The following is a 14,720-nucleotide window of genomic DNA, read 5'->3' as shown; positions in this document are numbered from 1 at the left end:
CCTCATGATCTCTTTTGGCAGTGGCAGAGTGACGCACAAGGCAGGTGTGAGCTTTTCGCATGGCTGCCTGGTCCTGCGCCGCTCTCTGGCTGCTGTCAGTTCTCGAAAACTGATGGCAGACATTCAGAGAGCGGCGCAGGACCAGGCAGGCGCACGAAAAGCTTTCACCTGCCTTGTGCGCCGTTCTTCCACTGCCAGAAGAGATCGGGGGAAGAGATCAGGAGGCAACCGTCCAGCGAGGCAGGAGCGCGGAAAGCGAACTGGACCGCTGGGATTAAAAAAAAAGGTACCGGGTGGGCTGCCTACCTCTAGACCTGCTTGAGGGGGGGGGGTGGCTGCCTACCACTAGACCTGCCTTGTACCCTGTCCCGACCCACCACTAGATCACCAGATGGGGGACAGGACAGGGCGGTGGGCAGAATTTTTTTTTCTTTGGGTTTTCCTCCTCCTCCTATGGTTGGGTGCGTCTAATAGAACGAAAAATACGGCATCAATCAAACATCCCTATCCCTATAAATAATAATTGGCTAGATATCCTGAGATTGACAAACCTTTCACAAGAGGAAATATACCAAGCAATTTCTTCGTTAAAATGCAGTATAGCAACTGGACCTGATGGACTTCCAGCTGAATTATATTTAAAAAAAAAAAAAAAAAGGTTTTTAAAGACTATTTCATCCTGATCTTCTTAGGTACTTTCAATGAAATAATATCTACAGGGAAATTGCCACGTACATTATATTACTATTATTCCTGAAGAAGGCAAAAGACTCAATGTTAACAAGAAGTTAACATTTAATTGTTAGAATTTTGGCAAAATTGTGTGTGGTTTTGGGTTGGTTTTTTTTTTTTTTTTTGTTACGTTCTAGAATTGAGAAATACATAGATAATACATCCAGACCAAACTGGCTTTGTTAAAAACATATGCCTTAGATAACTGATATTTAATAGTATATACCAAACTAAGGGCTCCCTTTACAAAGCCGCGGTAGTGATGCTGCCACAATAAATGCACCGAAGCCCATAGGAATGGTCCATTTTACAAGGCTGTTCTTCGATACGTTTGCAGCAGCTTTGTAAAATGGACCCTAAACGAGGACTATGCTATTCTTTCCTTAGATAGTGAAAAAGTATTTGATATGATTACACTAGAAAATGCAAAATAAATAGTTCAGTGTATCTAGTAGTCCTGAACCCTAGAGTGTTGCATCTGAATCAGTAAATTGCTTGCAGAATGCCATCAATCATCTTTTGAACTTTGCTTCCTTCCCAGGGAGCTACTCCTGCCCCCTCAGTTTTTTTTCTGAAAGCAAGTTGTTCAGAAGTGTTTCTGCTCTGCTCTGAGGTTTTATTATTTGCTGGTATTTTTTTTCTAAGTGTTTAATCTGGGGCTTAGTGTCCAGAGGTTGGGGCCTGAGAGAAGATGCAGACTTTTGCTGCGAAAGTCTGCTGCTAGCAGGATCAGCCCTCGGGGACACCTAGCTAGCTAGCCAGCCTGCTTTTGTATTGTTTGAGCTTGAATCTCTTGCACACCGTCTGATCCAGAGCATCTGCTGGGTAGAGACAACATAGAATGACACCTTACTCATAACTGATGACATCATACATATTGTCTGCTATATAATCCACCCCAGATCGGAGTCATCTGGGGATCTTCATCGTCCTCCGAGGCCGGGACTCGAGACAAGACTGGTGTGGCAAGCATGTGCCACAAAGGAAGTCATAGCTGCTACCTTAATCTCTAGGGTCAAAGATTCAAATTGCTGCTTGAGGACCATATCCACTTTACAGTCCTAAGTTTTCTTTTAACATCACACTTTCTTCACTAGGCAAGGAAGCTCATTTAGTGACCTACGCCACCAGCGAAACTGCCTTCAGCTGAATGAACAGCTGCTGGAAATCCGAAGCCATTGGGCAGAGCCACTTGCAGGGACCCTTCTGGTGACTCCCAGGGTAAGGGGTTTTAGAGGTGGGGGACCTTAGCTCTGGCTGTAGAAACTTTTAAAATTCACTTTTGGAAGATCCCCCCTGATTTTCCCCATAGGCTATATAACAGCCTTACTCACTGTGTCATGTGCCTGCTTGCTTCCCCTCAGGAATGCAGCTGGGATAAATGGAGAATTCTGCCAGAACTCTGCCTCACAGGTTCACCAGACGAACTTGGTATTTGAGCTGCCATTCGGACTGAGGTCACACTGAAACTCAACTCCCGGAAAACCTTGCGCTGCCAAGTGGGAGAGGACTACACAGTCAGTCCACTATTAATCCCAACCAAGTCAGGAAGGAGACAAACAAACAATCTGCACTCGAGCTCCTGATAAATCAGGGATGCGAGCAGCCACTCGAAAGCCACTCTTAGCACGTTTCCCTTTCAAAGGCAGATTCTATTTGGCAAGGGTCTGGATGACTGGATCATTACCTTAAGGCCTTGCTAGACAGCAAAGCCTGGACGACTCGGGGGTATGGGACATGGGACTTTTTGAGGCTTTTGAAGATTCCATCCTTATGCAGGAGGCCAAGTGATGCAGAGGTCCTTTCAGGGTTCTCAGCAGAGGTTTAGCGGGGGTAGAAGACAGCAAGCCCCTGGTTCTCATCCCTCCCCAACCTTAAAGAAAGCACAATGATGCCAGGACAGGGGCCAAGCCCCCACACATAGGGGGCAGGCTGTCCGTCTTTTGGTCGGTCTGGAGTCAGTTAGGTGCATTCTGCAACTAAAAGTTGTTCAAGAAAAGTTACAAAATTGAGTTTTGTGCCCCCCCTCCTTCAGATCTCTTTGTAGATTCTCCAGCTGGCTGGCCAGAGAGAGCCTTCAGAATCTGAGCAACAGTACAAAGGCTACTGGATCTTTGTGCCATAGAGCCTGTACAGGACGAAGAATCAGGCTCGGGCAAATACTCTGTACAGTATACATCATCCAACCAAAGAAAGACTCAGATGACTGGAGGTCAGTTCTGCATTGAAAGGCTGCATTTGCATGTGGAGACTGTTTTGGTCGGTCATAGCAGCATTGGCGCTGGGGGAGTTTGTTTCCCTTGATTTGACAGAGGCCTATCTCCACATTTCCATTTTTCTGATCCACAGGAGGTACTTGTGGTTTCATGTGCTAGAGCAGCATTTCCCGTTCTCGGTGCTTTCCTTCATCCTTGCGACACACCTTGCACTTTACCCTGCAGAAGGTTTGAGTTTGAGACCACTGATATATACATACCTACATAAACATGAATTAATGGGAGAAAGCCAACATGGAGTTAAGGGAAATCTTGCCTCACTAAAGTACTGAAGTTATTTGAAGGGGTGAATGAACATGTGGATAAAAGTGAGCTGAACCGGATGATATTGTGCATTTGGATTTTCAAAAGGCATTTGTCAGAGCACCTCATGAAAGACTTCTAAGGAAATTACCTCCTGTCCCATGACTTTCTAATGTCCTATTATGGATTAAGAACTGGTTGAAAGCCAGAAAACAGAATATAGGTTTAAATGGTCCATATTCTCAATGGAGAAGGTTAAATAGTGGGGTTCTCCAAAAGTCTGCGCTGGGATCACTGCTTTTTAACATACAGTATTTATCAATGATCTAGAGATGGGAATAATTAAATTTGCTGATGACTCAAAGTTGTTAAATCGCAAGAGGATTGTGAAAAATTGCAAGAGGACCTTGTAAGACTGGGCATCAAAATGGCAGATGATATTTAATGTGCACAAGTGCAAAGTGATGCATGTGGGAACGAGGAATCCAAACTATAGCTACATGATGGAGGGTTCCATTTTAGGAGTCGCTCCCCAGGAAAAGGATCTGGGTGACATTGTTGAGGATATGTTGAAACCATTGTCTCATTGTGTGGCGGTGGCTAAGAAAGCAAATAAATGTTAGGAATTATCAGGAAAGGAATGGAAAATAAAGATGAAAATATTATAATGCCTTTGTATCGCTCTATGGTATGGCCACATCTTGAATGGTTGCTGTATCTCAAAAAAAAATAGCAGAATTAGAAAAGGTACAGAGAAGGGCGACAAAAATGATAAAAGGAATGGGACGATATCACTATGAGGAAAGGCTCAAGTGGCTAGGGCTCTTCAGCTTGGAGAAAAGATGGCTCAGGGGTGATATGATAGAGATCTATAAAATAATGAGTGGAGTGGAGTGGAAAGGGATGTTGTGAGTCACTTGTTTACTCTTTATAAAAAATATTAGGACTAGGGGCATGCAATGAAGCTAATTGGTAGATTTAAAACAAACTGGAAAAAAATGTCTTCACACAACGTATAATTTTAAACTCTGGAATTCATGCGGGAGAATGTGGAATCAGTTAGCTTAGCAGGATTTAAAAAGGGTCTGGCTAATTTCCTAAAAGAGAAGCCCATAGGCCATTATTGAGATGGCTTGGGGAAATCCACTGATTATTCCTAGAATAAGCAGCTTAAAATCTGTTTTACTATTTGAGATCTTGCCAGGTACATGGGACCTGAGTTGGCAACTGTTAGAAACAGGATACTGGGCTTGATGTCCCAGTATGGCAGTTCTTATGTTTTAGGTTAAATCTCTGCTTGATAGCAGGACATGCAAGTAGCAATGAACTCTATAGAAGATTAGTGCTGGTTGCATACAGTTTTTGTACCTGTTTGATCAGTTGAATGTTATAATGTTATGGATATGATTGTTACAGAGCAGAATAGAATTGTACTGTCAGGGATTTTCCCTGTTTCTCTCCTTCCAGTTATGTCATTACAGTGCTACTTGATTGCTTTTGTACAAACTGAGGGGGGAGAAGCAGCTCCCTTGGAAGGAGGTGGTGTTCAAAAGATGATTGACAGCATTCTGCAAAACCTTAGCATTCAGAACACTAGACACATCTACAAGAAATTATTGAGGCAAGAACCTAGGCCTAGATGCACTAAAGAGGATCCGATTTTTTTGGCTAAAAAGTTTGCATGCAAATGATTCGCGCAGAGGTTTGTCATAATCCCCATCCAACTCATGACTGTGAGAGCGACTCTCGCACATGCCCAGAGCTGGTAAAGAAAGCCTGAACAGCTGAGAGGTAGAGGAAGCCCTGAAAGCAGCCTCCTGCCACTCAGCTGTTCGGGGCAAGAAACTTTAAAAAAATAAATAAGCACAGATGCACCGAGATGGTAAGGCCCGCCATTTTGGATTGGTGGGCGATGAAGGTGAAGGGATCATGCTTCCCTCCTGTGTCCAACAGAAAAGGTAAAGGGGAGGTCAGAGGAACATCCAGTGGCAGGAGGGAGTGGGCATCTCTCCTGCCTTTTTTCAGGAAGGGGGAGGGTAGGGGATGGTTCGGGTGGGTCACTCAGTCGGCAGGAGGGAGTGGGCTTCCTGCCAATTTTCTTTTGCGCCGGGGGGGGGGGGGTGCCATGGCAGGAGGGAGATGGCACCCCTCCTGCCATTTTTTCTTGGGTATGGTGGGGTCAGCTTGGCAGGAGGAAATGAGCATTGCTTATGCTGTTTTCGCTACTGCGAAGGGAGGGGCATTCCAGCAGCTGTACCGGGGGGGGGGGGTTTAAATGGTTAGACAGGTAAGCAACAGTCACTTTTTTTTTTTTTTTTGATTGCTGAAAGCGATCTTTTTTTATTTAGTGCATCAGGAAGCCATGTTAGAGCATCAGTCACTATACTAGTTTACATGGCATTTCAATATTAATTAGCTTAATTGCATGGTTGAATTGGGGAATGAGCAATTGTGCAGAAAACCATGCGGTGAGCCATTTTCTGCATCGGGTCAGCAAATGCTATTGGCGCTAAAGCTGTTAAAATAGGTTTAGTGACGATCGCTGGATTTAGTGCATCTGGGTCCTAATCTTTCTATTCAGCTTCTCAAACTGTTTATAAAGGACTCCCAGAAACATCTCTATGTTGGAAAGGCTTTGAACATGAAGGAATTTTTATCAATATGTGGTGGTACTTGTTTTTATTAAATACTTCTGGGAATCAGTTCACGCACAAAAATAAAAAATCATGGATACTAACTTTCCCGTCACAGTAGAGACGGTGTTATTTGGATGATGACCAAACCCCTGTTCAAAGAAAATAATCTATTATTTAAGTTTCTTTATTTATTAGCAAGATGCGCAATAGCAAAATACTGGAAATGTGAATGCACACCCAACTGAGAATGAATGAATGGTTACAACAAATGTGGGACACAATTAAAATGGAAAAACTGACACATTTTAAAAGATAAATTAAAAGTTCTGGGAAATATGGAATCCTTTTTTAAAACAAATCATCCATCATAACTTTTAAAATCAAATTTCAATTAAAATTTCAGCTAGAAATATAAATAGTCATTCTCAAAAATGCCACAAAATCATTCATTTGCTCTTGTATTAATCTTTTCCTAAAAAAAAATTAGTTTTTCATGAAATAGTCTTGATAGTAATGTACTGTAGTACTTAACATCTTTTAATATGGGCAGGTTTTGTTTGTTGGTCTAATAAAATGAATAACCGTTGGAATAAGCTTCCGGTGCAGGTGATCGAGGCCAGCAGCGTGTTGGACTTTAAAAATAAATGGGATGCCTATGTGGGATCCCTACGAGGGTCGATCTGAAGATGGTCACTAGGTATAGACTTAAGAGGATGGGGCAGTAGAGTGGGCAGACTTGATGGGCTATAGCCCTTTTCTGCCGTCATCTTTCTATGTTTCTATGTTTCTTACCAACATGGCCAACTATCTGCTTATAAAGCTTTGGATAGAGAGAGAGAGAGAAAAAAAAAATCCAATTTAACAGTATTAACGAATCGTAATTCAAAGAGAATAACAGTTTGGCTATTTTGATCATTTGTACTCAGTGTGATTCTGTGACTTGTGAAGACTCAGTGGTTCACAGAAAATTATACTGTATTTATATTTCATTGAATATTTTGTACTTTTTAAAGGTCTTGCTATAAATTTTATTAATAGTTACAGAAAAAGCAGAGATGCAGACATGCTTTAGCTCCGTTGAAACTATGTTGTACAGAGGAATGAATGTGTTGAATTAGTTTGTGTTTACAGTACGGTATGTTTCACATCATTGTACTAGGTACGTGAAGAGACAAGGAAGTTGGTATTGACATTTTTTTCTCGCTGGCGTGCTGAGCTATGTGTATATGATCTCTCTCTAACTTTCAAAACAGTTATATGTGTTAAGTGTTGAATTTTTCTATTGGATTTCCTGCCATATAACATTGTAATGTTTTGTTTTAGGTTTTAAACAGCTTGCTGCTCCATCCAGTGCATCTTCACCCTTACAGCGTAAAAGACCCAAAAAACGCCATACAAATTTAACCCTGGATGCAATGATGGAGAAATTCTTACAGCAAAGTATGGATGCAGAGCAGAAGTTCTACAAGTATGAGGAGCAGCGACTTAAAATTGAAGACAAGCGCCGGGAAGCTGAGCATGCTCGGGAACTTCAAATGTTGCAGATGCTGGGACAGATGCTGGCAGGCATTTCTTCTGCGGTTTCACAGAGGTCACATTCTAGAGCCTGCAGCCCACCCCAGAGGGCAAATCGCCAGTCATTTGGGGAGACTATTAATTACAATCCTGTCGATAGAGCATTTTCGCCACCCATAGGTATTTCTTTCTGTAAGTTAGATGATGTATTTGGCAACTTAGGGAAAAAAAAACCCCATTCCTGGTCATCTCTTGAGTATGCAAAAACAAATGGTTCATGGTTTTCTTGGCTTTTTGGTACAGAGTAATCTAAAAACTCTGTATTGGTAAATGTTTTCTAAATATTGCAAATAGTTTTGCATGTAATTTTAAAGCATTAGTATTAGCCAGATTTTCAGAAAGTCACTTGTTATGGTTTCTTAGTCCTGTTAGAGCTCATCAAGGTTGCCTGAGAATAGAGTTGGTGTTTCAGGAGGCATATTGTATGCTGCTTTTTGGACCTCAGTAGAGCTTTTGACATCATTCCACAGATTTAGTACGTGTCTTTGAATGGTAGCTCAGAGTGAGTGATCTTCTCCGATTCCAGAGGGCTTAACAGTTTTAGGAGGCAGCTTTAGTAAGCTATATGCACTGCTAGCCCTGAAGTGCACATACATTTTTGTGTGTTCAGATTAATAGATGTAGTTAATAATAGATTCAGGAAGGGCTTATGCGCAAAAATCTATGCATGTAAGAACTTGCACTTGGGTTACTGCACTGCTAATTAAATCCTTTGTTAATTGAGGCTTTAGCTGTCATCCCCCACCCCTTCCCCAATAGAGAAATGCATAAAAATCCTGAAGGCTTCACACACAGTTAATGTTGGGAAGTTAATTCCTGGCCTGAGATGGGAGTAAAGTGATACCATTATGGTAGGTTGCCATGTTAGCATGACTTACCTGCAGTAATTCTTGCTCAGCTACCTCACCCAGGAGCATCAAGAAGCAGGCACCCGATTATAAGAAATGCCAATCACGCCCAGGGGGAGGAGGAAAGGCTGAGGATGGAGCTAGATCAGTGGTCTCAAACTCACGGCCCGCCAGGTACTATTTTGAGGCCCTCGGTATGTTTATCATAATTAGAGAATGACACGGTGACAAAATTCATCACCGTTCCCGTCCCGGAAACCATCTTCATGTCATTCTTTAAGGAGAGAGGGAAGAATCAGAGTATAATTGGGCACAACCACTGACCCGCAAGCTTTGCTTTGAAGAATGCTGGTGTAGAAGGACCGAGGTTGAAAGACACTAGAAAATGACATGGGATTATTTCCTGCGGTTATCCGCGGGGATGGGAACGGTGATGAATTTTGTCACTGTGTCATTCTCTAATCATAATCACAAAAGTAAAATAAAACAGTTTCTTGATCATATGTCTCTTTAGCTATAAATTACAATATTATTATTAAGATTTAGCCAAAAGGAAAGATTTTATAAATTATAAAGAGTTTTTTGGGGTTTGTTTTTTTGAAAATGTTTTTTATTAAAGCAACAATGCACAGAAGAAAACACAAAAGTCAACCAGAAAAGAGTACAGCATAATACAATGGCTCAAACGAAGAGACAACAAAAACAGCATTGCATCTATATAAGCATCTCCCAGGCAAGGTCTAATTTTTGAGTATCTCATGCAAAATTGTTATTTCTTTAATAAGACATTAACTATTTTTTCTGAGGGCCTCCAAGTACCTACAAATCCAAAATGTGGCCCTGCAAAGGGTTTGAGTTTGAGACCAGTGGACTAGATTAATGTTGAGTGTTGCCATAGCTAGAACTTAACTTTCATTTATTCACTTCTTCTCAGGAATGATTGGTTCCTTCTCGGTGAATAAATCGGTGAAGTGCAGCAAGGCTTGAAGCAGAAAACTACATGAATATTGCTCTGGCTTTTTTATCAGCATGCTTTTAACACCATAGTATTTTGCATTGGGAATTTAGGGTGTCCCTCCCCCCCCAAAAAAATCATTATATGTTCTTAAGGCAGAGTTCAGAACATTAACCCGTCAGTCTGTATCTTTGACAGTGGAGGGTGAAGCCGGTATAAGGAGTAGGAGTAAATGTTGTAAAGTGGGCAGAGAACTGATATAACGGCAGTAGTCAGTTGTGGGGGCTGCTTTGCTGTAATAATAGCAGAGTAATTTGACAACAAAATAGTTGACCACCTCAAATTTTTTTCAAGCCGTGGCCAAATAATCTTCAACAGGATATCTAGGATCATTACCAAAATGGGTTGTCCCTCCTCTCCCTCCCCCCCACCCAAAAAATAAGGATGCAATTCACTAAGGGTGACTTATAAATCTAAAATGCTAATCTTCCTCATCTTGTTTCTCCCCCAGCCTGTCTAGCATCGTCCTTGCTAACACCAGTGTCTCTTCTACCAATCAGCCTCCACAGTCTTATTGCAGTGAAAATTTGCATAAATACATAAAGCCATATTTATTTGGATGGTCATATCTTCAGCTTCACTTGCCTATAAAAGCTCATATTGCAAATCTTGGAAGTACCTCATGGTACTTGTCTGCTGGTAAAGTTGTACTCTCAGCTGACTTACCTACCAGCAGTATGGAGCCAAACTTTGCCAAAAATTTTCATTTGTGAATTTTTTTGCCTACTTTGCTGACCTGTAGAAATGGAAGCACGTTCGCAAAAGATTTCAAACATGGCACAGAAACTTGCCCCAAGGTGTTGTACTAAACTGCAAAATTTCAGACCTCTAAGTAGTTTCCTTCTGCCGCAGTGCTTAAGCAAAGTTGGCATTTTAGGTTGTACGCGGCATGGGAGTAGATCGATTGCTTTTGTTCAACCACCCCTAGCTCCTGACCAAATTGAGATAGATCCCAAAAATTTTGCAGAGTTTCATTATTTTGCAGTTTCATTTGAGACCTCTAAAATTTGGTTGGATTTCAAGGGGGTCGAGGATGGGCGGTTTTCACTGACATGGAATGACCCTTATCCAAGATCATAAGGAGCTGCAGTGATATTTGAATTGATCCTGATTCTTGGCCCTGATTCTAACCACTAGTCTGCTCCTCTAGTCAAGGTTTGCTTAAGTGTAAAAAGTATGGTAAATCATCGTGTGGAAAAATCCATTAGCTGTATATCATTTAGAAGGCAAGAACTGATATGAAACGAGAGAGACTTTACTTTAAACATTTCAAATGAGTGGAAGGTTGGTTGGCTTGTTTATTTTTAAAAACTTATATCTCACAATAAAAATGTGAAAATTACACAATTAAGATAAGATCACACACAACTGCCACACAGAAAAAAGGCTGCATACGCATTCAGATCTGTAAGGAAAAGAGCATGTATTCACTTAATAGTTTTTCTCTGTTGCTTTATTTCATCGGCTAACCGTATGATCAAGTTCATAACCAATGTGAAGAAGAATCTAATAATATCCTTGTACGACACCCAAGAATACAGCAGGAAGAATATTGAGCTTGAGACTTACTGCAGTATTTCATCTAATCCCTGTGGTTACCAAAACGCTAATGGTTGTCCTGATTGAAAAGGAAATGATGCATAGAGGAGGCCACCAGCTTGCAGTTCATAATTTGTTTAGCATTCATTCCCAGTCTGAGGGCTGCCAAAAGGTCAGGTTTGCAGGGGTATACATATGAAAGTTGCATGTCTTTGGTTTCCATTGTATGTAAATCTTTCATGCATATTAGAGATCCTAAAAACCTGATCCATTAGCTGCCCTCAGACAAAAAGTGAAGGCAGGGGCTGTATGTTCTCCTAGCTTTTGGAGGGGGAGAGGAGAAGACTTGTATGAAAATGTAGTAGTTCAAGTAGAGTTGGTCAATTCCAGAGCTCGTCAGCTGCTGCCGCTGGGCATCGGGGCTCGTGGTATGATTGAGTAGTAGAGTTAGATGAGTTTGCACTATATATCTGTATACTTTACGGAAACTCTGCAGCTCCTCTCATCCAACTGTTCTCCAAGGCATGGTCTTCTTTCTGCAGAACCCTCAACAGAATACTTCTAAATCTCCCTTCCACAAAAAAATCTGCAATACAAACGTGTTTTCCACTCCATCCTCACCTTTCTAGGTGTAAAAACTTGGAATGACCTTACTGACATGACCAGGACGGAACCTAACTACACCATATTCCGGAAGAAACTGAAAACTCATCTGTTTTACACTTAATCACCTGTATCCTTTCCTCCCTCCTCCACCCTTCTCCCTACCCCCTCCTACCCTTTTCTTCTCTTCTCCCACCCCTCCTCCCCCTTCTCCTTCCTCGCCTCCCTCTTTAAATCGCCTTGAGCCTACCTAGGTATGAGCTACACAGAAATAGAAAATTAGATTAGATATCTGGTCGATGCCATTGTGCACTATCACTAACTGAAGCAGTGAAGGATTTTCGCAATATAGTAAGCCGAAGCAGTTGATGGTGAGGTATGCCATATTGAAATAAACACTTTCACCAATGCAATAGAATGGAATGTCACAAAGATCAGTGCTGCTGCAGTTTCAATATAGGGAGTGTCAAATGACTGGAGGAAAAAGCCTCAGATTAGAACCCTTCCACCACCACAATGGTGGTCCAAGGTGGTCAGGCGAACACCTCACTGGCAAAAAAACCTCCAGACTAACTCCCAATAATAGTAAACTTGAAGCAGGGCTGTACCGATCGAAAATAGATAAGTGGATTTTTCCTCTATCTTTTGCACAACAGCCCTGCTTCAAGTTTACTATTATTGGGAGTTAGTCTGGAGGTTTTTTTGCCAGTGAGGTGTTCGCCTGACCACCTTGGACCACCATTGTGGTGGTGGAAGGGTTCTAATCTGAGGCTTTTTCCTCCAGTCATTTGACACTCCCTATATTGAAACTGCAGCAGCACTGATCTTTGTGACATTCCATTCTATTGCATTGGTGAAAGTGTTTATTTCAATATTATTGGCTTTTCACATTTCCGAGTTGTTTTTTGCTACAAATCTAGAGGTATGCCATATTGACATGAAATGCAACTGTCCAATACAATTAAAATGCAAAAGTGTAATAGAAGTATTTTGGAGAACATCTGTTATACAGATACTGCTTAAATCAGTTTGTTTCTCAAACTGCCATGGTGGTGTACCCTGAAGAGATTCTAAAAAATTCCCTTCATAAGTTTACATTAGAATAGATGACGTGTTCATCACGTATGCAAAAGTTTGTAATGTTGTGAGTGTGTGCATAAGGATACAACCACCCAGACAAGCAGCATTCTTTGATGTGATTGGTCCTTAAAAACGTATGACAAGTAATTTTATTTTTTATGCAGTAGTTATCCTAACTTGAGCAACAAAAACATCAAGACTTTGTTACTATTTGGATCTTCTTATCTTTGCGAACTTGGATTTTCAGCTCTGACAGAAATTAAATAAAAAAAAGAGAACGACAGCAGATGGTGGATGATGAAATGTGTGTTAGCTCATTGACTGTTGAACCGTGTTTTGAGTTAATTTGTACTTAAAAAAATCCAAGCACATCCATCGCATTGATTAGCAATTCTATTCTATCTACTTTATTTTCATCGTTGTTACAATTACCCATACTTTAAAGAACTTTAAAAAACTCAAATTTAATTTAGTTTTGCAATTTTATCATTTCAGTTATAATATGCCATAACTTCATTAATGTGGTTTGAAAAATATTTGCTCCATTTAGTATGCTGGTGCTAAAAAAAAAGTTTGAGAGACATTGGCTTAGATTAAAGGCTTCTAACTGAATCCAGATTCACTGGACAGGATTGATCCAGTTCTGGGTTTACCTCAGTGCTTGCTGGGTGCTTACTTTTCTTAGGGCATATATTGGGGAAATCAGAACTACAAATCGCTGCATTCAACAGGGTAAATGCAGGACTGGATCAACTCTGTCCTGTGAAATTGGATCCATTTGGTTGTTAACTTGTGGTATGTAATAGCTTTGACCAGAGTCATTATGTAAAACCAGAGAGCAGAGCTATTATGAAAAATCAACACAGCTAACCTTTAGCACTGCAGTATAGAGCTAGCTGTCTCAGCCATGCAAGTTGCCAATTTCCATAGCCATGGAAAGGAGTTGGTTGCCCAGGGTATATCATATACAGTACTCCCCCCAAAACTCACGGGGGTTCCATTCCAGGAATCTCCGTGAATTTCTCGCCTGTCAAAAGGCTGGAGAGACAGGAGAGGGCAGCTGGAGCGCTGGTGAATGAAGAAAATCGCTCACGGTCTACTCCGACTGCCTCTTCCTGTAGTAAAGTCGGGCTACACCAATCGGGAGCTGCATGTCAAAGCAGATCCTGATTGGTGTAGCCTGACTTTACTACAGGAAGAGGCGGTCAAAGCAGACTGCAAATGAGTGAGTCCATGATTCGCGAATTTGCGGGAGAACACTACATCAAGTTTACAATGAACTGCTTCTCAAGGTGGGCAACATAGAAGAGTGAAGTAAAATGTGCCTCTTTAGAAATAGCTTAGTGCCCCAGCTTGTCAACACAGTCAACTTTGTCACTGCAAAAATGGAGCTTTTTTCTAGGGTATGAAAAAAGACCATAATATACAAGCATATAGCTAGCAGAGTTTCACAAGATGCTCTTAAAAATGGAACTCAGGCCACCAGTCTTTGTGGCAAATAGACCCCTTCTATCCAGTTCTGAGTTTTGGTGGTGTTTTTTTTTTGTTTTTTTTGGGGGGGGCGGGGGTAATATTAGAGAAGTCTTCAGTCTTACTGTATATACTCAAATATAAACCAATAGCCTTTTTTCCCTAAAAAAAGAGGGAAAAGGGTTCATTTGAATATAAACAGGGGGTTTATACTCAGTTGCCATTTTTTGCACTCAGCTCTGCACCCAGCCTTCCTTAAGCCCTGGTGGTCCAGTGGTGAGTTGGGAAAGGAGCTGTTAACCACCCCACTTCCCTCCCAGATCCGTCTCCAACATACCTTTTAAACCCTGGTGGTCCAGCAATGAAGTGGAGTAGGAGTGATTTTTCTTCGCTCCAGCCCCGTGTGGAGCCGTGATCAGAAATGGTTGTGCAATTTCTTGGGGCAGTCTTGCAAGTTCTCATGGTCAAGGAATTGAAAGGGGCTATAACTGAACTGCTTCAACTAATAGCCAATCTGTTGATAAAATCGGGAAAGATTCCGGAAGACTGGAAAGTAGCGAATGTTACGCTGATCTTCAAGAAAGGTTCAAGGGGAGATCTGGGAAACTACAAACCAGTGAGTCTGACCTCTGTACCGGGAAAGATGGTAGAGGCACTGATAAAGGACCGCATCATTGATCACCTTGATGGACACAATATGATG

General features: G+C 41.5%; 1 protein-coding gene across 9 annotated transcripts in view; it reads left to right on the top strand.

Annotated features, from left to right (window-relative positions):
• The window catches only part of NAXD (NAD(P)HX dehydratase), a 79,229-nt gene that overhangs the window by 14,229 nt on the left and 50,280 nt on the right, over positions 1-14,720 (top strand). For 4 of the 9 annotated variants that reach the window (XR_004539870.1, XM_033948654.1, XM_033948655.1 and 1 more), the window contains one exon: positions 7,211-7,594. The exons of 4 other annotated variants lie outside the window; for them this stretch is intronic. Coding sequence is in view for 4 of the 5 variants with exons in the window: in XM_033948654.1 (XP_033804545.1) it covers positions 7,211-7,594 (384 nt within the window). In the remaining variant the exon portion in view is untranslated. The remainder of the gene's footprint in view (positions 1-7,210; positions 7,595-14,720) is intronic. One more of the 9 variants, XM_033948653.1, reaches the window with a different exon arrangement.

The sequence above is a fragment of the Geotrypetes seraphini genome, chromosome 6, assembly GCF_902459505.1.
Source record: "Geotrypetes seraphini chromosome 6, aGeoSer1.1, whole genome shotgun sequence".
NCBI lineage: Eukaryota > Metazoa > Chordata > Amphibia > Gymnophiona > Dermophiidae > Geotrypetes > Geotrypetes seraphini.
The sequence above is the reverse complement of the archived record's forward strand: the minus strand, read 5'-3'. Positions and strand labels throughout refer to the sequence as shown.